We start from the raw sequence: 27,393 nt of genomic DNA, 5'->3' as shown, positions 1-27,393 counted from the left end.
GAAGGATCAGTTAGAGCGTAGTGAATGAGCCACAGGGTAGAAATGCCTGGGGCCAAGGTGTGGGAAAGGTTCTGTGCCGAACTGAGCCTGCGTGCATGCGTGTCTGTGTGCGCATGCGCGAGCATGCATGCCCCACACATGAATGTCCATTCATTTATCAGCTTTAACACATGGTTTTAGGACTGTCTCTTTCATAATCATTACTTAATCTCCATGGAGCATTTAGAGCCCACATAGAAAGAGTTAGGTGGATTCCACTCAGAGCAAGATTGTACCATAGTCAACTTTCACTTCCCAAATAGGTATTTAGCCAAAGCTGGCTCATGGGTTTTAATGCTCTAACTTCAGCTCCGGAACATTTAATAATTCCTTGTTGCTACCTTTAAATACAACTGTCGGAGTACAGCATTATAAGCCTGTACGTGGGAGTTCTGGGATACGTTTTGAAATGGATATCGCAGGCTCGAACCCTTGATTTCTGCACCCCTCTTGTGCTTTTGTGCATTTCCCTCTGTACCACCGGAGTCGTTCTTGCTCAGTGTGGAGAAATTAGAAATTACAAAAGCAGCCGTGTGTGGGGTCTGTGGTGAAGGAAGCTTGATGGCTTATAATCTCAGCCCTGGGGAGGCCGAGCCACAAGGATTGAGAGTTCAGGGCCGGTCTTGCTGTATAACGAGATTGTGTCTCAGGAACACACAAATGAAGAAACAAAAATTGTTCAAGAAAATTTAAAGGGGAAAGAGTCACTTAATTTAGTTCCCCTAAAAACCAACACTAATGTTGGGGGGGTGGCAGCATGTATCCTTTTAAGCACGTTTCTATGCGCGTAACTAAGATGACCTCATCAATCCTCCTGTGCCACGCATTGAACATTTTTTCCACACAGATGCATACTTCTATATTAGCATTTTTGTTCATGCTAAGCAAGAGCTTTACCTCTGGGCTACATGCCCAGTTCTTATGTCAATATCAACATTCCAGTTGGGTTATGTTTTTTTTTAAAGACTTGTTTATGTATATAAGTACACTGACACTGTCTTCAGACACATCAGAAGAGAGCATCAGATCCTGCTACAGGTGGCTGTGAGCCACCATGTGGTTGCTGGGAATTGAACTCAGGACCTCTGCAAGAGCAGTCAGTGGTGCTCTTAACCGCTGAACCATCATCTCTCCAGCCCCCAACATTCTGTTGGTCTATGTAGCTCAGGCTAGCCACCCAGCCAAATACAAGATTACCTGTGTACATAGTATATGCCACCATGCCTGACCATACTGCCTTCTTAAATTATGACAGAGAATTCCAGTGTCTGACTGGCCCACAGCTCATTTAACCCATCACCCCATTGCTGTATGCTGTTTCTCACCTCTCATTACTATATACAGCATTACAATAAACATCTTTGTACCACATGTCTCAAAATGCTTCCTTAATAACAACATATTCTTTTCAATTTCATCCTCTGAGTATTTATAAGTGATTTTTTTCTCCCAAAATATTGAGGATAGATAATACCATGCATAGACCAGACCTGGGGCCTCCAGGTACTGACTCCACAAGGTGTCCGAGGTGGCGCTTTGAGGACACAGGAAGGCCCAACCAGACACCTGGGTATGGAGGGATATGCTTCTCTGAACTCTCTGGAACTAGGGTGTGCACGGGTCACAACAAGATGTAGGATCTCATCTAAGTGGCTGTACCACTGAGGAACATGAGAGGGTCTTCTTATACAGCAAGCCTGGCCACTATACAGCCCAGACTGGCCTGGAACTCTCAGTGTTCCTGGCTTTCTTTCCCTTCGGACTGCCCTTCTCCTCTGTGCCCCGATTTTTCTAAGTTCTAGTTTCTCTTCGTGGAACAGACTTAAATTACCCTCCAGCTCTACCACTTGTAGAGTCTCTGACTCCAATCTTGTCTTTTGGGTCTCAGATTCTGACTCACGCTAACTGTGCACTGGGAAGGTGGGGCTAGGAGAAGTGGACAGGGAGGGACACAGGATATTCATGCCTTCAGTCCTGTCCTTCTAGATAACAGGCCCTCTCCATGCTAGGCTGGAGTCAGATGTCAGCAGGGCACTCTCACGCTGGGGTTACACAGCCTTGCTCGTGCAGGCAGACAGGCAACTGTGAGCCAGGAGAATGCAGCCCTGGTTCAGAGCCCAGGCCCCTCTCTCCGGCTCCAGTGTGCCATGGAAGTGGCTGATGTACGGACTGTCTTGTTACACAGCTATACCACTGCATTACCCACAGGGGACTCTGTCCACACATGACACTGCCCACTTGCAATGCAACCAGCACAGGTCGAGATGGGCTGTACATGTAAAACACGATGGACAAAGGGTATAAAAGAGAGGGAGGGAGGGGAGGGGAGGGGAGATAGAAAAGGGGAAGGAAGGAGGGAGGAGAAGGGGAAGGGAGGGAAGTTTATAAAATTAAGACTTTATACTGGGGCAGAAGAAATGGATCTGTAATTAAAGGTCCCGGTTGTTCTTTCAGGGGACTTGGGTTTGATTCTCAATACAGCTCAGAGCCATGTGTAACTCTAGTTCCAGGGAATCCAACACCTTCTTGTGGCTTCCTCAGGCATGCACACATGTGATACACAGACACACATTCAGGCAAAACACACACATACATCATTTTTTAAAAGAAGAATTTGATGTTGATTGTATGTCGAGAATATTCCAGAACATATAAATAAAATATTTACACCTGTTGTATTTTAAGTGTGTGTGTGTATGTGCTCGTGTGCACGTGAGTGTGCAAATGAGTGCACATGTCAGTGGAGGCCAATGGCCTCAGAGCTCCTGGCCTAGAGTTACAGATGCTTGCAGGAATACAACACAAACTCCGGCCCTCTGCAAGAATAGCAAGTATGCCTAACCACTGAGCCACCTTCCCAGCTCCCAAATAAAACTAGTTTAAATATTAATTTCACTAGCTACCAGAAGTTGCTTTTATTGGGTGTGTGTCTCATGTTGTACTTCCTGTTGAAGGCTTCTGGGTGAAGAAGACTGACTCAGTCTTGACAATGAGAATCACATCCCGGTTGCCTTCCCGGCTGAAGTGCAATCTAAATTTCCACTGTGGGTTTTATGTACCTTCTAGGGGTGCAGGGTCATCTGATAGCCTGGCAAGAGTAGGAGCAGACTTGAGGTTTCCTCTAGATGGCTTTAGGGGGTGAGGGTACCCTTGTAGGGGCTCACTGGCTCCCTCTTCCTATATAGCAAGCAGATCTTCCTCTTGGTATACCTCTGGCTTAGTCCAGCACACCCACTTGGCACCCCAGCCAAGATGAGACCGTCTGCTGAGTTCTGGGTCCTCAGGTCTTCCCCAAAGCTGTGAGCCTCCGGCAGGCTCACTCCACACTGGTAGCCCTCAGGTGTAGAGCCCAGGTACCCGACACTTAATCCACCTCAACTAAGCTAACAGAACCTTGGAGTGGGCCCTCCCACTCACCGAATCACACAGTCCGTGTGCCATGAACGCAAAGCCTAGATAACCAGTCAGGGATGTTCTCTGTTTGAAGGTTGCCTTTCAAAGAAGTCAAAAGCCCTGGCCCTGAGTCCAGGGCAAACCAAATAAAGGCAGCCTAATGGAGTTAAGCCAGCAGCATGTGACGCCCACAGTGTGCTGTCTCAAACGGCAGCAGTTAAAGGTCTAGGCTTAAGATGGATGGATGGTAGACAGTGGGCCCAACTGTGCTAGATAGCCAAGCTGCAGTGTCTGATGTGTAAGGTTGGACTCCACGGAGATAAACATACTGAGGGGCTATGACCTGGACAGACCTAGCCAGGCTTTCATGAGGAGGAAGTCTAGGAGCATGGACAGGGAGAAGGGTTTCACTCAGCCTGGAGTTCTGCTGTGACCATCTTTCCAGACGAGTAGATTCCCCCCATCTCCCAGAAGGCCCTCAGTCAGGCTGGAAGAAAAGCAGATCTCATTGCCTGGGTCCTTCTTGGAGAGGTTCCTGGCTAGTGCAGCCTTTGCAACCAGCTGCAACCTCTTGAGCCAGGTCTGTTTATCTAAGGGGTGGGTTGTGAGAGATACTGGACAGCCTGGTTCCAGGAGCTGTCTCAGCCTGGGAAAGCTGATTAGACAGCTCCCTTTGGGCAGGGCTCTGCAGCAATAAACACTGGGGAGAGAGAAGGTGGGTCCCACCCAACTAGGGCACGTTTGTAACCTAAGAGGCCCAACTGCTCGCCCGCCTGCTGGGAGGGAGGAGTTCCCAGTGAGTTTGCCCAGTTAAACTCCAGTGTTTCAACCTTAGTCCCTCTTCTACCTAAGGGACAAAAAGAACATTGCTGGGAGCTACTGAGCTCTTTGACCCACAAATTCCAATACAAAAAAAAAAAAAAGAGCAAAGAAGCCTTGAGGGTCCATTTGTCTGTCTGTGGTGCCCACTGTGGACTTAGCAGTTCCAATGTTAGATGCTGGGGTCTCTGAGAATCACAGAGACAGAGGTAGGAAGTATAAGCTAGAGACTCCCAGAACTTTAGAAGCAGGAAACCTCAAGGCCAGCCTTGGCCACATACCAAGGCTAGCTCCAAAAACTCCAAGCCAAATTAGATCAGACAGTGATAGCGAGTGCAGCTTTCCTGGTGAGACCTGCCCTAAGAGCCCTCTAGGATGGTCCCAGACAAAGGTCACCACCTCCCCTCTTTGATAGTACTTCCTATTTATTTATCCTAGTTGACTAATTGACACAGCCTTTTGTGATTTATATCCCCCCCCAACCCCTATCCCTCTTTGAGACCACAGGGTTTATAGAGATCAATCAAGCCTGGAACCCACTATGTGCTTGAGGCTGTCCTTGAACTTCTGATCTTCCTGTCTCCACCTGCTGAGGTTACCAAGCATGCACAACCAATCCTGTTTTATTTTGTTTTGTGGTACTTGGGATCAAAGTCAGGGATTTGGGCATGTGAGACATTCTCTACCAACTAACTGAGCTACAGCCTCAGCCCCATGGTTTGCTCATACTCTTTGCCCCTGAACAGTTAGGCATCCTTGTTGACCCACTGAAGCTATACAAACAGCAGACAGGGAAGGGCTGAGTGCCTCTAAAGTGATTATCCACAAATCCTCTTATTGGGGAGACAAGGGAGTGCAGATGAATTCTCTGCTCCAATTAGATCTGACATCAAATGTCAACATACATTTCAGGATTCGTTATCCCATGGCCTCAGAGCAGTTTGCCGAGAAGGCTCTCTTGCCTTCTAAATTAGCCCAAGTCTTGTCAAAAATCAATTAACTCACGTCTATTTCAGGATTTTGTGCTTTCCATGACCTGATATTACTTGATTTCTGTAGAATTTTGATAAGTCTTAAAAATAAGTCTCTCTCCTTCAAAATTAGTCATTCTAGATCCTATGCAATTAAAAAAAATTTAGGTTGATTAATCTCTATAAAACAGTGGTTCTCAACCTTCCTAATGCTGCGACTCTTTAATACAGTTCTTCATGTCTGGGTGACCCCCCCCAACCATAAAATTATTTTCATTGCTTCTTCATAACTAATTTTGCTACTGGTATGAATTGTAATTAAATGTCTGCTTTCTGATGGGTCTTAGGTCACCCCTGTGACTAGGGGTCAGACTCACAGGTTTAGAACCACTGTCATAAAATAAAAGCTCCCGAGGTGGGGGAGGAGGAACACATAGAATTCACACCCCAATTCAGGGGAAATAACTTTTTTTTTTTTTTGTAAAACAGGGCCCAGGCTAGCCTCGAACTCACTTTGTAGAGCAGGTTAGCCTGGAACTCAGAGAGCCACTTGCCTCTTCACCCTAAGTGCTGGGACTAAAGGCGTGCTATCACATCCCTCATAACAGTTATCTTAACAATTGAGATTCCACTTTTTAATTTGGGCAGCAAGTATTGTCAATGAAGATTTTACATAGTTTAACTTGTTATGTTATTTGTACACACACATAGAGGGAGGGAGGGAGGGAGGGAGGGAGGGAGGGAGGGAGGGAGGGAGGGAGGGTGACTTACTTCAGAGCCTGTTGGAGCAGCAACGCTCAGTGAACAGCTATCTCCACCCAGTCAGGCGGAGCTGAATGGAGCTGTCGCCTCCCGAGGCTCCAGAAAGCAACCTTCCCATGTCTTGTCAGCTTCTAGAGGCCACTCTCACTTCACACATAACTCCCCCCCCATGTCACCTCCAACGTGGTAGTGTGTTATGACAGAGTCTTGCATAGCCCAAGCTGGGCTTGGTCTAAACCACGTGATGTAATCGAGGATGGCTGTGAACTTCTGCTCTTCCTGCCTCCACCTCTCAATTCAGGCAAGGGTAACCTCGGACAGTTTACATGGTCCTGGAGTTTAACCCAGGACACCGCATGTGCTAAGCAATCTCTCCACTAACTGAGTTACGCCCCCAGGCCACCAGGCCTGACTGTGTTATTTTGCCATCGGGACTTGGCCTTGTCAGGGCTCTGCTGCTCATCTCTCTCGCCAGTTTCTGGTGATTCAGGCCACACAAGACACTCCATGGCTTTCAAAGACCTTTGTCTTCACATGCCTCTGCCTGTGGCCCAGTGTCCCTTTAGGAGATTGCCGGTCTTGCTGCACAGGAGGCCTGACCTATTCCAATTCATCTCAATAAATCACGCCTACTTGGACTCTAGTTCCAGACACGGTCGTCCTGAGGTCCTGCGGTTTACGTGTCAGTGTACAGAATGGGTAGCAGATCACTCTTCATCTCCCCGCCACACACACACACACACACACACACACACACAACCTTAAGACAATGTATAACCACTAAAGGGAACATTTGGCCTGCTCCTCCCATAGGCCTGGCTGGAGTCACCGTGGTGGGGCACAGCGATTTAGTTAACATGAAGAATAAACATGGCTGAGATGATAGGCACACACAGATCGGTTTCCGTATCTGTTAGGCAGGGACAGCAATGCAGTCTGACCAGTAGTCTCCAATCTGAGGTCCAGGAGGCAGTGGGTAGACTGGGGAGCAGATGGTGGGAGTTGTCTGGGCCAGGCCCTACTTAGCTGTGAGTATCCAGGGCCTCAGGGAGCTGCCCAGCTGGTGTGCGTGGGCCAGACTCAAGAGTGGAGACCTCAGCGCATCCCAGGAGTTCAGCCAGTGTGTAAGGTTGGCCGGGTCATGTGTTACATTTAACATAGTGGAGGCTGGGCCAATCCTCCAGCACCTGCTGAGGGAGCCGCAGAGAAGGACATCAATGGCTAGCTGACAGTATTATCCCAGCTAGACTGTGAGCCTTCACCCTGGAGCCTGGAAGTACGGTACCCAAGCAGGCTGGCTACCCCAGTCTACTCCCGTGGGCTCATTTTCCCTGCATACATGCAGGAGAAAGAGTTGAGAGGAGGAGGGTTCCAGCTCCAGTCTGTCGAGGACTTGCTGACCCTGGATACCCTCTCTGGGCATCAGTAACCCCACTGGTGAGCTAGCTGCTGTGTTCATATCCACGCTGTAACAGAAACATTCCAGAAAGAGCTGCTAAATCCCAGGCACACTATTCTATCCCTTCCCTCTCCCTTGAGCAGCAGAGGTTTGCGAGTCAGTCACAGTTCATTAACAAAAGCAGTGCAGGCAGGAACACAGGGCAGGACAGGAACCTGGAGGCAGGAGCTGATGCAGAGGCCATGGAGGGTGCTGCTTACTGGCTTGCTTCTCACGGCTTGCTTAGCCTGCTTTCTCATAGAACCAGAACCACCATCCTAGGGATGGCCATACCCACAACGGGCTGGGCCCTCTTCCCTCAATCACTGATTTAAAAACTGCCCTACAGGCTTGCCTGCAGTGTGACCTTATGGAAGCCTTTTCTTACTTGAGGGTCCCTCCTCTCTGAGGACCCTGGCTTCTGTCAAGTTGACATAAAACTAGCTAGCACCAGAGTGGTGTGTGGGTTAAGTGAGCTACTGCAGATTTACTGAGCTGTTTGAAGACAGTGACTCCTGACTCCTTGGTGCCATCCCATCTCTATTATAACCCTTTAGCTTTCAGGAAAATGGAGAGCCTGCTGGACCCAAGCCATCTCCTCCTGTCAGTGGCTGAAAGGCCTTTAGGATCCATCCTCCATGACTTACAACCCTTAGCATCCTAAAACTCTTAGCTTCATCCCAGCACGTTAGTCCACACAACTCCAGCTGTCCTTGGCCATGAGGGAAGGGCAGGCATAATGCTAGGGCAGTAGAGCACTAGGAAAGCTGGTAGGCAGAGGTGTGGACTTGTCCAGCTTCCAGCCTGGCCTGGGAGGAGAGAGCAGGCCACAGCATGGTAAACCACTAGAGAGCATGCAGCCTCCCTGCTCCCAAGCCTACAGTGAGCCACTGCTGGCACTCCCAGGCTCTTCCTCCTTCAATCCTAGGAAGGTGGCCCATGCTGAAGGGCCCTGATCCTAAGGAGGGCAGGCAGGGGTGCGGTGGGCAGGGTGAGGACAGGGCTGAATCTGAGAGGAGGAAATTGGACTTCCTGCTCAAGGCAGCAGGGAGTCCCTGGAGGACTCTGAGCGGAGGAGGAACACACTGAAAGTGGAATTCTACAAAGACACATCTGGCTTCTTCATAGGCTAGGGGGCGGTAAAAGAGACATTTGGGGGAAGGGAGCAGATGGCCAGAGGAACGCTATGCCAGGTCAGGGTAAGGCTGATTACAAGCACACAGAGAGTGAAGTTTGCTGGGTGCAGGCTGTGGTCAACCAGCTTCCCCCCCGGCCCCCACCCCCAGGGGTCTGCAGTCCCTTAACCCTGCCAGAGACCTCTCTTAAACTCTTCCCAAAGTTGCCAACAATTCTCTCTCCCACATGAACCTTCCAGAATATTCCCTACCCCTGCCAACAAAAGTAAAAGAGGGACGGGGCCCTGAGGATGGGAGAAGGGGGTGGTGGTGAGCAGCATGGAGTCCACCCTCAGCCCTGCCTTCTGATCCTTATCTTCCATATGGCCAAGACTGTGGTTCCCAAACTGCCCTGGGTACCACAGGATCAAATCCTGCCCAGAATTTGGGACAGAGACCCCAAGGCCAATCCCTGGGGTCAAACTGCTATCCAAGGCAATAAGATTGTGTTCTGGTCTGTAACATGCCCTCCTGATGGGAAGAGGCCAGGCAGGTCATTTTTTTTTTCCCTTTGGTTTTTCGAGACAGGGTTTCTCTGTGTAGCCCTGGCTGTCCTGGAACTCACTTTGTAGACCAGGCTGGCCTCGAACTCAGAAATCCACCTGCCTCTGCCTCCCAAGTGCTGGGATTAAAGGCATGTGCCACCACGACCGGCCAGGCAGGACATTTTTAAATGACAATACAACTTCTTTCTGTATTCAAGTGGCTTCTTCCCCCTGCTGTAACTCTGTCCAATTTTTTTCTTTTTTGGGGGGAGGGGGGGAGTTGGTTGCATGTGTGTGTTTTGAGATAAGGTCTCAATTTGTAGCTCTGGCTATCCTAGAACTCACTATGTAGACCAGGTTGGCCTTCAACTCACCTGTTTCCCTCTACCTTCCCGAGTGCTGAGATTAAAGGCAAGGGTGGAGGTCTTTCCAGGCTTTAAAAGCTCTTTCCCCACAAATGTCCGGTGCAAAAGGAAAAACGAAGAATAGGCTGAAGAGAGGGCAAGGGTGGAATGGGCAGAGGCCAGCTCCTACCATCTCTCCCCTTGAAACGAGAGCCTTAGCTTTCCGGGAGCTCGCTTCTCTTTGCCTTGGGGTGGAAAGCAGCTGTGGCGGTGAGTTAGACCTAACCAAGCCTTTCTAGGCAGCAAAAGCGCCGGGGTTGTAGCATAAGGTTCAAGTCTGCCTCAAAGACACTATTATTGTCTGTACAGACAGGGGGGTCCAGTGAAGGACACATAGGCCATCTGAGTTCTGGCCAGGGACACTGTCTGAACTAGTAACTTGAGGAGGCCACCTCTCCAATGCTCCCCTTTCTCCCATTACAAACTTCACAACCACACAAATGTCACCAATGTCCCAGTAATCACGGTGCCAAGTAAACACCAGCTCTTCAGGCTGCGGCCTTGGGCTCCCAGCATCCACGTGGCACCAACATAGCATGTTCGCCACCTCTACACCGCTGGCGTGCGTTGTCATGTATCCTGCCTCACATGCGTCTCGCACTGCATGGCTGTTTAGGGTCCTCATTAGCACACTGCCCCACAGCTCCCCCCTCTGCAGGTGGCTTCTGCAGAGCGGCCATGCAAGCTCCTGGAACATCACTCTTGTCACAAGGATCGGTTCACACGCCTGTCCACCTGTCAATACCTAGGTCTCAGAATCGAAAGTCCCAAAGTCCACCACAGTGGCCATAACACAACTGGACACAACTAACCCACATTTCCCATCCTCCCTTGCTGGCAGCACAGTCACATGACTTCGCCCTGATTGGTGGAACTTGAACAGAAGTGAGATCCACACATCCTCCCCCCAGGCACAACCAGTAAAACTCCCAGGATTTCCCCACATTCTCCTTTGTAACTTCCACCTGGAGGATGGATCTGCAGATGGCTGCCTGGAGCTGAACCCTCCGCTGACTTATGTGAACAGAAAATGAATGTTTCTTATGGTAAGCCACTGAAAGCTTGTTAGAAAGCAATTGGATTATCCCAACACAAGGAGTTTAATCAAGGTCCCCCGAAACCACTTTGAAAGCAGGAAGACTGGGAAACATAGAGAATTCTCCTGGAAATGTTCTGGACCCACAGCAATCAGACAGCACAGTGCCTGTACTGAACCTCCTTCAGCACAAGGCCAGCCATCCTTCCCCTAGCCCCTGCCTGCCCTGCCTCCAGATGTGAACAAGCCACAGCTGGAGAACCTGGTCTGACAAGCCTGTCACTGAGACACAAAGCTGAACTGGAGGGAGGGGTTGGCCACCTCCTTCCTCCTCAGCCAGGCGCCACACTCCTGATGTATGACCCACCACTTCTGCAAGGCAGTCCACATCTTCCCTGGGCAGCCTCTAGATCCCCCAGGTCCCCCAGGTCCCCCAGGTCCCCCAGGTCCTCCAGGTCCAATTCCCTCCTTATCACCACGATCAACCAATCAGCTTGCCCAAAGAGCACACTTGAACAGAAAAAAGAAACAACAAAAAGAATGGAGAAAGGGGCTTGGATTGGTCCTTCAGGGAGCCCGGTCACTGTTCAAGGTGCGATCCTGAGAACAGCAGTGTGGACATCAGCTAAGAGCCTGGAAGATACAGCATCACCCTGCACACTGACTGCTACACCTAAACCGGTATCTGCAGAACGGCCTGAGTGGTTCCACACTCTGGGAACTTGAGGAACCCTAATGTTCTTCACCCCTAAGGACTCCATCAGCTCTCTAACAAGTGACTTGGGAGCCGCCCGTAGACAAAGTCAAGAGCTGCCCGGAGGAGTGGAAACTGAACACACCTGTCTTGGAAGGTGCAAGAGGGTGCAGCCCCTCTCTGCACACCCCATACCCCACCACCACCACCACCACCACACACACTCTCTCTAGAAGTCACTGACAAGGATTTCCCAACTGACACTGTTCTAGAGAATGAAAAAATAAAAAAAGAAAAAGCTATGGGGCTATTTCTTCTCCTGAAGCTTCCACATTGTGGGGAAAATCAGAGTAAGCAAATGGCTGATGGGATAACAGGCTGAGACAAGTGATTTGAAGGCAAAGTAGGCGGATATGGTCAAAGGAGGTCTCACTGACAGGACATAGGACCCAAGGCCTCAGTGCTTAGGGGTCCACTGTAAGATGTGGGGAAGGGGGATGGAGGAGAGAGTACAGCGAGGGCAGGGGTGAAGGCTCTGGGGTAGTGCTGGGCTCCATGTCTGGGCGATGGCTCTGTGTGTGTGTGTGTGTGTGTGTGTGTTCGTGCACATGCATGTGTACATGTGCATGTATGTGTATGTGTGTGGTATATGTGTGTTCGAGTGCACATGTGCAGGATCTGGGGGGCAGTAAAGGAAACAGGATCAGTTAGAAATGGCACATGAACTGATCACTTGGGGTTGGGGCAGGAGTTTAAGAGTTCGTTCTGAAAAGACAGCAGGTCTCACCGAATGGTTATACGAAGGTCCAGGGTATGACACAGCCTCTGTCACTCTGAGGAGGAGAAGTGTGGTTGGCAGAAAGCCTGACATAAAAAGACCAGGAGGCAAATGAGGTGTCTCAGCTGCCTGGGTGGGCGCAGAGCCGTCAGAGCTGCACCGTCTTCTGAGGGTGGTCTGAGAGGAAGAGGCAGCTTTCTTTGTGTTGGGCCTTTGGTGTCTGCCTGGAACTGTGTGGTCCCTAACTGGCCTTGAATCCCTTGCCATTCCTCAGGGGCTCCTATGAGCTGGTCTGATGGCTTCGAAGCTGTGCTGACCCTGCATTTAAGGGCTTCTCTGCATACTGAGGCTGATCTCCTGCCCACAGGATTCTCCAGTCATTTCCCTCTGGAATCTTCTTCAGCAAGGGCTGCTTGCAGTCTGTCCACACTGGGGTTGGGGGGAGTTGGGGGAAAATGGAACTCGGATGGGAAAAGAGAAATCCCGGAGAGAAAATCAAAGCTGGGTGGAGTTGCCCGGGGAAGCCTTGTAAAGCAGCCTACTCAGTGCGCTGGGTCTGCCCACCTCCCAGCTGGGCCTGGCTCAGAGATTTTTCTGTAGGGAAAAATCCTCCTGCCAGGGAACCAGGAAATGCTACAGGGAAAATGTCCCTGAACATGTGAATGCCTTCCAGCCCACCCTGCAGGCTAGATAGAGGTCACCCCTCCAGTAGCCACACTGCCTTCTGGTTGATTCAGAGGCAGGGCTATCGATCCACCAAGAGTGAGGAACAGGAGGAAGTACAAGGGTAGACCATCACGGGGACAGTGAGATCTCTGACACCTGTCAGCGGGCCTGACTGGGATCCAGACTCTGATGGCCACAACAGTAGGGGGCACTCAACACCTCCCAAGACGCTCCAGGCAGACCTGCTTCTGAACTTCCATTCCCCAGGAGGCTCTGAGCCCGGCCTCCTCTCAGGGTTACAATCCTCAGCCCCACCCCTGGTTCCACCTGCTAGTCTGTCGGGGCTTGGGGCTCGGTAGAACCTCCCGCCACTCACTGTTCTCCACCCAAGGCAGGAGAAAGGCAATCTAACATATTAGATCTATAAACACTTCTCAATAACACAGCAAAATGCTACACGTGTTAGCTCTAGGCAAGAGGCCCACTGAGGCCTGGCATACTCAACAGGGGTGAAACAGGGTTCTGCAGCAGGGTCTCACCACTATGTAGCCCTAGAATAGACTGGAAATTTGCCATCAAAAAAGCTGACTGTAGTACGGGGACGTTTCTAGAATGCTGGAGAAACCTGGGAAGAAGGCTGTGGCCCTGAGAAACAAGAGGCTCCTCTGGGTGAGAGATGGTGCAAAAACTGAGAGGAGGGGAAGAAGGGATGGGAGAAGGGAGGGTGTGGGGAAAGGTTTAGGCAACAGCTGGGTTAGGAGCATGGGACCATAGATGCTCAAGTACTACTTACAAGGGTTTGACACGTCATCCGCCTCCAGGTCAGTCTACAGCCCAGCTGTCTCCACTCTGGCCTGATCCAGACAGAATGATCTGCCCCTAGCTAGTCCTCCGCAAATACCCTCTGGTGTCACCCTCCAGGTGAAGACAGCAGCTGCGCCTAGAGAAAGCTTCCACTCACTGACAGAGGGAAACCCTGAAAACCTGCTCCTGAAGCCACCCAATGCAGGCGGCTGCCAACTCAAGCGGCTGTGGGAATCCGGGGTCCAGCTTGACCCTGCCAAGAGCCACTCTGTTTACTGGGCGAATGCCTACTCTTGATTTTTTTTTTTTAAGTTAAATTAGCAAGAGGACAAGCACGGCCCTAGAGAAGCAGGGAAGCAGGGAAGATGTTAGTGGAACAGGGAGGTAATCCCATTAGGACAGAATAGGGAGAAGTAGGGGAGGTCACTGTTAGCTCGCTGTATTCACAGGGGCCCAGACACAGCATGGTCCAGAGAGGGCAGTAAACCGTCCTTCTCCCCCGGGAGAGAAAGAAGGGCCCTCTGAAGGCATCCATCTTTTCCCAACATGCACTAAAAACCTATGATGCAGTAGATGGCAACTATAGATCAGAGTCCTCCTGCACATGTCTCTTGGAACGGTGGCCTCTACTCAGACCCTCTGCTTTGGTTGCAACTCCACTGAACGGCCCTGATGGGGAAAGGAGTGGGCACAGCCAGCAGGCACTGGGCACATGCCCAAGGGTTCTCTCCACCCTTCCACTAGGGAGTCCTCCTCCTATGGCTCCAAGTTGAGAAGAGAGGCACTAGGAAGCCCAAGACAAAAGAAGCCTGTCTCACTGGGGAGGGAGACAGGCTGGCCTTCACAGAGGTGCCCTTGGGAGACACAGTGGGAAGAATGGCCAGCTTGTCACACACAGAGCCACCTCTGCAAGCATCTCCCGGCCGGCCCAGACACCAGCCACATGCTTCCTGTTTGAGTTTTCCTTCTTTTCAATTTTATTTTGTAAATCTGAATGTCATCTATTTAGCCAAGCCCACCCCCCTCGGTGCCTAGCCACTTCCCCCCATCCTCCGGCATTCCAGCAAGGCTGAACTGGCCACTCTGTTCGGCCAGGCAACAGATGAAGGCTCCCTAGTTAGCAGACAGAGCCAAGCCCCGGCTGCCTTGGAAGCTGTCCCCTCGCCAACTCAGGGATACTCCCTCACCCCGGCGCCAGAGATGCCCAATACCCCTTTGTAGCTGGAAACTGTTCCCTGAGTCTAGGTGGGCAGCACTGGCAGTCACCTGGAGCCCCTGAATTCTCCTCCAGAGAATCTACACCCACAGTCCTATAATAGTAATGCCCCTGGGCTGCTCCGGGCTCAGTGAGGTGGGTCTCCTGTGCTTTGTCCCTTCAAATATTTCACAGCCACAGAGGCAGGTTCTGCAAAGACCAGCGATGCAGATACAATTGTGCAGAGTTCTAGAAGTGAAGCAATGGCCTAGAGACAATCAGCAGTAAGAGGTGGGGCTCTTAACCCAAACCCAAGTGAGTCTAACCCTGACTGAGCTTCTGCCACCCCCCACTCAGGACAACAGGAATTTGGCACCAGGAATCCTACAAGCCCTTGAGAGCCAGATGTCATCCAACAGTAGGAGGTCTCCGGGGAGGCGAATGCCTTTCCCTGGCTCCAGCTTAATAGAAGCAGTTCTTCAGTAACTCCTGCCACAGTCCCACTTGAACAAGCATCCCTCAGATCCAGGGATGCAGAGCGGCTGAGGCTCGGACCCTGGAGGCTGGTTGCTGAGGAGCAGAGCTGATGTAGAGGCCCACAACTCAGGTTGTCATCCCTTATCCTAGCTGCCCCCTATGTATAGTTCCATCAGAGTCAAAAGCAAAACTAATGGTTGCTCTGTCTGGAGCTAGTAAGAACAGGATGTCAAGACCTCTGGGCCTCCGATAGGGAACACCTGCACGGATGGGATGCTACAGCACACAGGCCCATATGGGTACTCCACACCGCGCTTCCTCACCAAGGCAACTCTGTCCTACTTGGATCTTCCACTGGCTGATGCTTCCACTTAAACCAGGGCTGTAGGCCGGCCTCTTTCCCTTAGGTCCTCAGCAGGTACCAAGACAGACATGAAATTACCTCTGGCAGGAAAAGAATGAACTGATCACACTCACACACACATACACATACTCACACACACACTCATACACTTACACACACATTCATACACACACACATACATACACTCATACAAGCATACATACATACTCACACACTTTCACATACATACACATACTCACACACACATACACTCTCACACACTCTCATACACACACATACTCACACTCACATACACATTCACACACACACACACACACACACACACACACTCACCTGACCACCAAAGAGCTTCCTTCCCTTCATCCTCCAGCCTAGAGTGGTGAGCCACCTCCTTACACACTTCTTCACCGGCTTCCCTCCAAAGAGGGTTGCACGGGGGCTCAGTGAAGACAAACTGAATTTTCTAGGCCAAGTCTTTGGGCCTGGAACCAAGGAGGGAGGTTCGTGGGGCGGCAACTGCATTCCAAGGCCTCCCTGTGCATAACACCCAAACACACCCCAGCAGGACACCTTACACCAGCTAAACAAGGTGTGCTGCTCCAAGCAGGCACAGGTGGTGTGCGCTGACTCACGCAGACTTGGCCCCTGGTGGAGCTTGGGTTTGTTGTTCAGTAAGAGGAAGGCGGTGTGGGCTGAGGGCCAGGCAGCACCAGAGCCCAAGGAGAGACTGCTTGGGAAGACCTTTCTAGAAGCCTCGGAGAGTTCTGCTTGTGGCACAGTCAAGAGAGTAGGCACCCAGCCCCCCACTAGCAGCCTTCCACGATGCGGCATCAAGAGCTCCCGCCCTCCTCACCAAAATCAGAGAGATCCCAACTGGAGTGAACTAGAAACTTGGGGATGGGGTAGGGAAGGGGACAGAGGGGGTGGGGCACCCCAAGTCTTACTGGCTTGTTGGTGCCATGATTTGGGGATCGTCTTGTTTGTTTTCTTTCTCTCTTTTTCCATTTTTAAACATGTGTGAATACATATTTACATGTGTGTCGGAGCTCCCCTTAGGGGGCTGTGCTCATTGGATCCAGGCACCCACCTCTTGGGTGCAGGACCTAGCAGATGTCACGGACAATTGCATGACCCCCTCTGGCGCTTCGGTTCTGCCTCGGTCACTCCCTCGGCTCTTCCCTGGGGTCAGGGTGGACTTATTAACCCACGCTCAGGAAGTTCTCCCTTAGACAGGAAAATCATAACAGAAGTTTATGGTGTCTTTTGTCTTCTCGTATGAGCACAGACTGCTCATTGGGTCTAAACTTCTAGGGGACATCATGAGTGAGGACACAGCGGGGAGGGGTGCTGCGTGTACCCCAAGTCCTGCAGAGGTGCTAACAGTATGTCTCAGCTGGAGAAATTATCTGCATGTGAGAGGCACATGCTTTTCATAAACCTGGTGTTAATATTCTCACAATGGAAAAAACAATCAAGCCCTGTCCACTGTGGAGTGGATAGAATTGTGTTTTCTAGTGAGAGCCCTTTAGAGACAACAAAAGGTGATTAGTATCCGACATTCAAGTTACCTTGTCTTAACATGCCCACAACAGACAACACTCACTGATTACACATGGTCCCTTACCAAGTCTGTGACAGACATTGTTAATCAACCATGAGTCCATATGCATCTCAGAGTCTCTCAAAGAACAACACCGGGTCCCTTCACGATGTCACTCATTTAGCAAATGACCTTTGAGGTGAAGCTGACTGGCCACCTTCTGATCTATTCCCACCTTCTTATTTGATAAATGAGCAAATTAGACCCCCAAGTCTAATTTTGGTGTTGTCCAAAAATCATAGCACCAGGGGCCTGGGGAGGTGGTGACCCAGTTGGTCAAAGAGCTTGCTCTGCAAACTTGAAGGCCAATGTTCGATACCTGGATACCCACCCACATAAGTGCCAACGAGTGTGTCTGCTCTTCTATAATCCAGCTTTGGGAAGCAGAGACGGAATCACCCAGAGCAAGCTGGCTAGCAAGACCAGCCATATCAGCTAGTCTTGATTGACAGACCCTGCCTCACTGAGTGAAATGGAAAAGCTATTAGGGATGGTCTATCCCCCAAATCAACCTCAGGTGTCCACATGTGTCCACATCCAAACCCCAGCAACCACATGGTGGCTCACAACCATCCATAATGAGATCTGACTCCCTCTTCTGGTGTGTCTGAAGAGAGCTACAGTGTACTCACATATAACAATAAATAAATCTTTGGGCCAGAGTGAGCAGAGGTCCTGAGTTCAATTCTCAGCAACCAAATGATGGCTCACAACCAGCCATCTGTACAGCTACAGTGTACTCATATACATAAAATAAATAAATAAATCTTAAAAACAAAAAACAAAAACAAAGCCCAGGGTTCTCCTAACAACATGGCGGGGAGGAAGCGGGTTGGTAATTAGACAGTGGAGATGAAAAGTGTGTGTTTCTCTAAGGGAAATCTTCACTCTGCCCTCTGCGTCTCCAGCAGAAGAGCAGACTGCACATCACCTGGCCAAAGTGAGGTCAGCATTAGGGGCACAGGAAGGAGCCTGTGTCTCCAGTTGTCGTGGGGATCCCCGCTACTTCCTCCTAGAGTTCAGTCCCTGAGCTCATGAGGCTTCTGCCCCCCCCCCCCCGTCTCTAAGAACCTTACCCTCCCCTTTCCAATGGCTTGCCTTACATGGAATCTATCATTTCGTTCCTTCTATGATCCCAGGAGACGGGTCTTTATAATGACTTCACTTTAAGATAAGAAAACAGGGCCACAGAGAGGCTAAAGGACTTGTCGGAGGGTTTATCATCGGAGAGGCTTGCTAGATCTTGGTTTTGGAACCCAGCCATCTCAGTCCTGGATGCTGCTCCTTCTAACATCATCAGGACCAGAGCACCGCTGCCAGTTAACGGACTGCCTCTTCCAATGCTTGGCTCAGGGGTTTTAAGTAATATCTGAATACAAGATTCCAATTTGACAAGATAATTTGGATAGCTCTCCCTGGGGTTGTTATAATGAGATCTAACGACTTACATTCCACAGGAATGATCTAGAATGAAGGTCCAGGAAAAATGAGGTAATGTAACTTAAAATTATTATTTTCACTTTCTTTCTCTTATAAGATACATTCTTGATACAAATGTATCAAGCCTGTTGTTTTCCATTACTGTAACAACTGCAAAGAGACATTTTTTATTTTAGAGTTCCAACTTTCCTACCTCTCCTCAGATTTCTCTTTAATTATTATTCTGTTTTTCACAGATGAGCTTGAAGTTCTCCATTTAACTAAGTCTCCTTCCCATCGATGTCCCTCATATCCATCCAGGTGTAATGGTCACCAATCTGGAGTAAATCCTTCTAGAACTTTAAAAATATTTATATTTCAGTAGGTGAAACCCTCAGCAGGCACCAGGCCAAACGTGACAACCTGAGCTAGAATCCATAGGAGATAAGGAAATAACTGAGTTCCGCATGCTGTCCTCTGACCTACACACACACACACACATACGTGCACGCACTCATGCATGCACACACACATGGCTTTCATAGCAGGGTCATCAAGAGCCAGGTTTAGTTAGAGACCTTGTCTCTCAAAATAAACAAGATGAAGAGGTAGATGAAGAGGTAGAGGGGGATGCTCAGTGTCAGCCTCTGGCCTGCACACACATGTGCATTCATACACATACATACACGCATTCACACATACATACATATGCACACACATACATATATACATACATACACACATACACATTCACACATACATATATACATATATACACACACACATATACATACATACACACATATACACATACATACAGCATACATACACACATATACACATTCACATCTACATATACACATACACACATACACTCATACATACACAAATATACACACACAGAACATTTCCCACGAAGAGAAAACCTAACAGCTTTTTACCTACAAAGCAAAGGCCTTAGAATAGAAACCGACTGTCGTGCTGGCGCCTGCAGTGCAGAGACGGCTCAGTGGGTGACAGTGCCTGCCGCACAATTACAGAGGACCCGAGTTTGTATCCAAGAACTCATGTACAAGGTTGAATGCAGCTGCCTGAGTCTGCAAGCCCAGAGCTTGGGGCAGCATGGGAATGGGGAGCAGAGACAAGCTGCCAGCCCAGCTCCAGTCTCAGCGGAAGACTCTCAGCAGAATTCTGTGGAAAGCAATAGCACAGGATGGCTCACACCCAGGGTCTTCCTGTAGCCTCTGCACACTTGAACACATGTGTGTGCATCAGCGTACCCCACATACACACAGCACCTTCACAGATACACACTCACATACACCTTACAGAAAGGAACTCTTCTAATTCTAAAGATGCCGTGATCCATGAGTCTCCATAAATAATATTATCACACACACACACACACACACACAGAGCACATCAGTCCAGGCTATTCAAGAGCTGGGAACTGAGTGTGACCAGGCTGCGTGTCTGCCTGCGTGTGTGTGTGTGCGGAAAGTGCAGGGGAGATGAATAAGGGAGAGAGAAAAGCTCTTCCACACAGCTGAAGCCCTTAGAGCAAACAAGTAGCCTCCAGCCGCTCTCGGCTGCCTTCCAAGTGGTTCAGGGGAAGATTAAGGGCCTTTCCTAGCTCTGACCAAATATTGACCCAGTTGCACTCACTGCCAGGGGTCCCTCTTGGGGGCCAACAGTACATGAGCCAATGTTTGCAGAGAAATTACTGCAGCCCCGTGGCTGGCAGGCCAGGTTGTGAAACCGTCACCAATGGAGTCAGGGCCCGGGAGCCTCCCTGTCCTGTCCTTCTTTGGTTGGGCTAGGTCATGGAGGAGACAATGGGAAATGGAAGATTGACCAAGGGGCATGTGTGGTCACTTGCCTGCCTTCTGATTAACCTAAGGACATCTCCAGGCCGGTCCCTTATAACCAAACAAACTTGAGCATGAGACCGTAACCTGTTCAGCTCTCTGTGGGGTAGGTCCCTCTCCTGCTCAGAGAACATCGAGTTAAAAGCTATTTATAGAAGAAGCAAAGCCCTGCCTCTCCACCTTGACATCTAAAATGCTCTTGAAGCCTTCTCTGGGCTTTCGGAGGGGCTCTGGGACAGCGGCTCCAAATTGATGGATGATGCTCAGTTGATGGCTGCCAGAGACAGAACCAGGCCATCAAGCCTGCCTTTGGCTGCTAAGTCACCTTGTCAGGCCAGCAGCCCCAGTGAATGAGAATGTCATAGCCATGAATGACATTCATGTACGAGTGGATGCCACCAAGATGAAAAGGGACGCCTTAGGAACTCCTCTGACTCAAGTGGCTGCTACTATGCTGCACTGTGGCAAACACTCTGTACATGTTTGGAATGGGAAAATCCTTGTCTTCTTAAAAAAAAGCAAGACAGGGTCTCAAGTAGCCCAGGCTGCCCTCTAACTATGTAGCTGAGGATAGCCTTGAACTCCTTATCCTCCTGCCTCTACCTCCCAGGTGCTGGGATCATAAATATGTGTTACCATGCCTGGCTTAAAAGTACCTTTGGGGCCAGAGAGATGGCTCATCAGGTAAAGGTGCTTGCCACCAAGCCTTATGACGTGAGTTTGATTCCTGGGACCCACGTAGTGCACAGAGAAAACTAACTCTCTCAAGTTGTCCTCTATCCTCTCCATGTGCCATATACATGCCTCACCACAAAGAACTACATATCTTCGATCTGAACTTAACTGACCCGGTAGGTGTGGAACTTGTATGCACAGAGGATAACCCACTCAGACAAGCCTGGCCACAAGTGAAGTCATTCCAGGGCCAGCACATCACAGCTGCTCCATGCTTGTGCCCCCCCCCACACACACACACACAGTGACAGGAGAGAGTGAGTCCTCGGGCAGTGGTCGGGGATGGAGGGCAGATTCTTGTGCGATTCTATAACTTGGGAGCGGGTGGGACCAGAACAGACATTCTGATTGGGAAGGCTTCCCCAGGCTTCTAGACTCCTTCGAGCTGATCAATGAGTCCTTTCAGGGTCCAGACTCTGCCCAACTACATTATCATTTCCTGTCCCCACACACTGTACCCATTGATGGGGTGCAGGCAAAGCCCACCAGTTTATCCTGGAAAGACCTAAGGAGCCTGGGCAGGGCTGAGAGGAGAAGAGGCAGGAGTCATGAGTGCTTCTATTCCCACACGCAGTGACAAATTCAACCCCGTGTGGTTGAAGCAGAAGGATCTATAACCTGGGGAACTGGCGTTTTAAAAGGTTTGTCTCCCCGTGACAAGCATCATGAGATCAAAGCAGGCGCTGACGCACAAACACACAGGCCTGCATCTCCCTCTCCAAGATGGCCCACTGCTAAGGGGCTAAAGGGAAGGACTACATATCTTTGATCTGAATGTCACTGACCCGGCAGGTGTGGAACTTGTATGCACAGAGGATAACCCACTCAGACACACCTGGCCACAAGTGAAGTCATTCTAGGGCTGCTGGCTGTGAGGGCTAGGAACGTCTGTGTCTTTTGTGTTTTTGTGGTTCTAAATCACACTCACGTTCTAAGGAAGAACTCCCACTCTCTCGGCTTCCCCCTCCCCCACCCACCCACCATGGAATGCTGCTCATTCACAATAATACTCTAGCACTTGCTTCTGATGTGCAAGGGTGACACGCCCATTTACCCTGCTAAGGCTCATGTCTACACTCCAAGACCCTTTCTACCTCTGGGCATTCTGAATGGGCCAAAGAAGATACCTGACCAAAGTCTTCCTCTGGATTTATCCATATGGAAAAGGGAGATAGTTGGTGTCTATGATAGTGGGAGCCACATTTAACCTGCAAGAGCTATGACGGCTCAGTTCATCAGGGTGTGAATTAATAAGGGCCATCGACAGTCCTGAAGAGAAGCAGAGACGACTAGACAGGGACAGCTGATCCTAGTTTGGGCTTTGCGGAAGCCCTACTGCCCCAGGCTGGTTCTCACCATCTGGTCAACTGCACGAACTTCTCAAATATTATTGTCTAAGCCCAGTGTGAGCATAAAATACTCATCTGTCACCAAAAGACCCTAAAACGGATCAGCCAACATCAAAGGGGTGTGTTTAATGGTTACAGTGTGGCTATATACTACCGTGTTGCTGAAGAGACACATCTGTGTAAGTTAGAGACACACATTTACCATCCACAAGTACGAGCTGGGTGGCAAGCTCCTTGTTTGGGTAGAAGGCAGACCCGGAGGTATGCCCAGCATGTAGTTCTATAAATTGCTTATTTAGTTTTGGTCTTCTCTGTGTGTTTGCTTTTCTTTACTAGCAATGATGTGGTGGCTTATGTCTCATCATGGATGTTTATAGATATGTCTGCTCAGGCACACAGCACCCACAACTGCCTTCTTGCCTCCCCACGGTTTCCACCCCGAGGCCAAGGGAGGATGACAAAGCAAGACTGTGAAGGGCCATGGTGGAAAGCGACAAAGCCTCAAGTGTCTGCATGTAGCAGTCAAGACAGTACCCAGCCTGGCTGCTCGGTAGGGACCCCCGCATCTGCCCCTGGCTGCTCGATAGAGTCCCCGGCATCTGCCCCTCTGTGCCAGACTGGATTCTGGCTCTTGGCTCTGTCCAGGGCCTTCCAGTGAGATGTGGACATGAACGAGGAGCCCATGGGAGACTCAAGGCGCCAGCTGGTTCTTGCTAACTCACCTGCAGGTCAAAGAACTTGCTGTACCTCCGGTAGATAGTCTGGGAGGTGGAGTCGGACCAGGTCACGTTGATAATGTATACCTGAGGGAAAAGAGAAGCAGGTGAGTAGGTGACCAAGACTGGGCTGCAGGCACTGTTTAATATGACTGTAGGAGTGTCACAGCTGAGACCATTTCCCCCTCATTTGTCACCAGGGCCTGGCTCACTGTCAGGAAACATGTGGACTCTACACACACACACACACACACACACTCTACACACACCTGAAGAAGCAGTCACTGAAGTGATAATGAAGATTCTCTGAGTACAGGGTTAAAACAAACAGGTTAGGTGTCATTTGTGGATAATAAACATAAAATTGAGGTCATTACACTTTTTGAAACAGCTGATTTACATTTCTTCGTCTACTTCAGAGTGAATGAGATTCTGTGAAGGCTCCTTCCAAATTGCAGGTCCATGAGCCTCACACTTTAAAATTCCACATGGGCAGACCTGGGCAGACCAGAGATGTGTGGCTCACCTCGGCCTCCCGACAACCAGGCTCACTGCCCTTCACAGAGCATGCACACAGAGAGTTGTCACGCTGACCTAAGATGCTGGCAAGTCTGGCATAAGAAGCAACTTCACAGGAGAGATGAAGTGCACACATGGAAGATCAACAAGGCAAGGGCACCAAGTCTAGGCTGTCCCCTGGTAAACTACACAGCGCTGCACCTCAGTCTACCAAGGAAGGCCACCTAGGTCAGGAGGTCTCTGGGGAAGGAGAGAAAGCTCCTTGTCCACACAACGTACTGTGTGGAATCTTATTGTTCCGGTCCTACAGCCCTGGAAGAAGTGTAAACTTCTGAAGACTGCACACACACACCCTCAGCCATGAGGCTACTCTGCTGACCTCCCCTGGCACAGATGGGACACAAGGGAGGTGACCTCTGGGGACAGAAAAGTCTCCCCAGTAAAGGTTCTCATATCTGCAAGTCCAACAGAATTACTCCGGCACTGCAGGAATTCAGGTTCCAAGGCCACTGGTAAATAATTCTGACACCATAGGTCTGTGGGGTTCTTCTAATGAAAACCCTATAGTCAGAGAAGCCAGGGCCTGGGCTACAGGAGGAGAAACTTCAGCAAAGAGACTCGTTTAGGCACTGTGGACAGACAGGTGCAAGTCCCCAGTTAGAGAGCAGAGCTTGCAGTGTGGAGGTGGCCTGTTAATTGGTGAAGGAGCACTGTTCCTCCTTCCCTTCCAGTCTGAGTCACAGAGTCAGTGTGGAGGTTCTACTGAGAATGGCCCCATATGCACACACGTCTGAAGGCTCTGGTCCCCAGTTGGTGGAACTGTTTGGGAAGGCGTATGGGGTGTGACCTTGTTGGAGGACGTGTGTGACTCATACACACATCATTCCCCGTGTCTCACTTTCTGCCTTGTGGTTGTGGATCAAGACGTGATCTCTCAGAAACTGCCCTGGCCACTGTGTGCCTTTGCTTCACCACTGGAGACCCTAACCATCTGGAACTGTATGAACAATTAAATGTTTCCTTTTATAAGGTGCCTTGGTCATGGCATATCACAGCAACAGAAAAGTAACTAAGACAGTTAGCTGCATGGTGTGGAATACTCAGAAAGACAATCAAGGAGAGGGCCCTAAAGCCAAGAAATTAGGGGGGCTATCACCACCTAGAAATGGAGTATTAATGAGTAGAGGTCCTGATAAGGAAAAAAAAACAAAAACAAGTTAAAGGCCAGCCCTGCCCACATGTGCTCAGAATAAACTACGGGCTCATTGTACTAAATATGAATTGAATATATAGATGAGTGGTAGCACATTTACCCTGCACATTTAAGGCCATGAGCTCTAGTCTCAGCAGTGAAAATAATAAGAATCTTTTTAAAGCCAGGCACAGTGGTAGGCACCTATAATTCCAATATTTGAGAGGTGGAGGCAGGAGAATCAAGAGTTCAAGGTCATCCTCCACCATAAAGTGAGTTCAAGACCAGCCTCAGCAGTATGAGACCCTGTGTGAGAAAACGATGAACCTAAATAAATATGTGGACAGGCAGACAGGCAGACAGGCAGACAGGCAGACAGGCAGACAGGCAGGCAGACAGGCAGACAGGCAGACAGGTATGTGTGCACATGAATTATAGTGTGCTTTATGCAAACATTTATCTCATACAATAAATTACAAAATCACTTAGATCCAAACGATAGCACGTGTTTAGATAACTAAGTTACTATATGCCAGTATGGTATAAAGTATTTACACGTATCAGCTCATTTAATCTATTCTCAATGATTATCCCCAGATGGTGCAGGAGGAAGGAGAGGTGCAGAAATGCTAAGTAAAGCCACTTAGCTAATAACATACACGGTAGAAGACGTGAATCAAATCTGAGTCTTTCCCCTATCTTCTACACTGGGTATTCAGTTTTCTACCATTGCCTAAGGTCTGAGGTAGGATAAATGATAAACACTAAAAGCTGATTTGGCTCTGGAGGCTGGAAAGCCCAGGAGCATGGAGCTGGCGGCTGTGGAGAGCCATGCTGGGCACAAGAGAGCAGGGTGAGTTCAAGAGACAGAAGGGAGAGGAAAGGGGGCGAAACTCCTCACTTTACCATGAAGCCAGTTCCAGCACAAGGACATCTAGCCATTCAGGAAGGCTGTGCCCTATTTAAAGGTCCTCCCTCTCCTATTGTTATAATACTAATTAAACTTTAATTCTGGAGAGGGAGAAAAAAAAATACTTTCCGGCAGCCACGGGCCTAGTCCTCTTTATGTAAATTTAAGTCTGTAGATATTTAAAACAAATGACTATAGGAAATGAAATAGGAACTAAACATCTTTTAAAGCTTTATTCAGATAACAGAGAAGTCTGGATATGTCTGAGCAGGGAAGGGCCTAGGGCACTGGCTCTCAACCTGTGGGTCCAACAACCCTTCCACGGGGGATTCCTAAGACCATTGAAAAACACAGATATATACATTACGATTCATAACAGGAGTGAAATTACAGCTATGAAGTCGCAACGAAAATAACTTATGGTTGGGGGTTACTGCGACATGAGAAACTGTATTAAAGGGTCACAGCATTAGGAAGGTTGAGAACCACTGGCCTAGAGGAACGAGGGAGAGTCAAAGCCGTACTGAGAGCCCATGAACAACCAGAGACAGAACTTGGGGATCAGAGAGAGATCAGGGTTCAGGCAGGCAGCAAAAGCCGCCCACCGCTCAGACACAGCAGCTCCCTGCTACCCTGGAAGAGGAGCAGGGTTTTCATCAGGGTCTTAATCACCCTACCACCCCCACCCCTCTTCCACCTGTCTGTCTCCTTGCTGAGGGATGCTCCACAGGGAGCAGATGTGTCCCTGCACCAGGTGCTGCCTGGTGTCCCCAAGCGGCCAAGCCCACTAGGAGAGAGAGAGAGAACAGGGTGGACTTGCCTGCAGGTCATTAAACTCCACCATTCTCCTGGGCCTGTGAAGCGGAGCTGGGGAAGGACTTAACTGGGGCTTAACACCCATGCTCCTTCCTATGTGGTAATTACGGGCTTCCCTTTCACCTCCCAGGGAGTATAAATCACAGGCTCCCAGCCTGGCTGCTGGAAAGATGAAGCAGGCAGTCCTGGTAGTCAGGAGACGCAGGAAGCCTGCTAGCTGGGAGATACAAGGAGGCCTGCTACAGGGCACATGGTAAGAGGTCGCTTTTTTGGCAGAGGTGGAATCTAGGGCTCAAGGCAGCGACTTGTCAGGTGGCAGATGGCCAAGTGAGGAGAGAATTCTGGAGCCAGCCCCAGCTGGATCTCACTCACAGCCCACTTCATTGACTGTGAGATCTCTCACGCTCCCAGCCCCAGGTTTTCCTAAACTTCTGGGACACGTATGCCATAGGTCAGTAGCCTTGGAAGCAGACAGTTCCTCTGGTAGATAAGACCAGAGATCTGAAGACGGACTCCAGGCTCTATCGTGACAGGATACTTGCTCTGTTTTCTTCCCGGCCTTAGATAGAGCCTTGATTATCACTCCAGATGAGTGATTAGCACACAGAACTCCAGCCTCACCCCAGCAACACCAGAGCTTCTTAAAGACGCTCGGGCTGGCCCTGCTTTAGAGATAGTTTGTGGAGAAAGAGCAGGTGTCTGAGGTGGAGAGGGCAGAGGTCACTGGAGAAAGCCAGCTCTGTTTACCCCTAGAGATAAACCCCCCTCT

General features: G+C 49.8%; 1 protein-coding gene across 6 annotated transcripts in view; it reads right to left on the bottom strand.

Annotated features, from left to right (window-relative positions):
• The window catches only part of Sh3pxd2a (SH3 and PX domains 2A), a 202,969-nt gene that overhangs the window by 139,621 nt on the left and 35,955 nt on the right, over positions 1–27,393 (bottom strand). For 4 of the 6 annotated variants that reach the window (XM_029472597.2, XM_085833856.1, XM_021151843.3 and 1 more), the window contains exon 2: positions 23,194–23,274. In XM_029472597.2, coding sequence (XP_029328457.1) covers positions 23,194–23,274 — 81 coding nt within the window. Of the gene's footprint in view, positions 1–15,833; positions 15,956–23,193; positions 23,275–27,393 lie in introns of those variants that run through there. The other 2 variants (XM_085833854.1, XM_085833857.1) reach the window with 1 other exon arrangement.

This window comes from Mus caroli, unplaced genomic scaffold, assembly GCF_978045245.1.
Source record: "Mus caroli unplaced genomic scaffold, Mus_caroli_1 scaffold_20, whole genome shotgun sequence".
Lineage (NCBI taxonomy): Eukaryota > Metazoa > Chordata > Mammalia > Rodentia > Muridae > Mus > Mus caroli.
The sequence above is the reverse complement of the archived record's forward strand: the minus strand, read 5'-3'. Positions and strand labels throughout refer to the sequence as shown.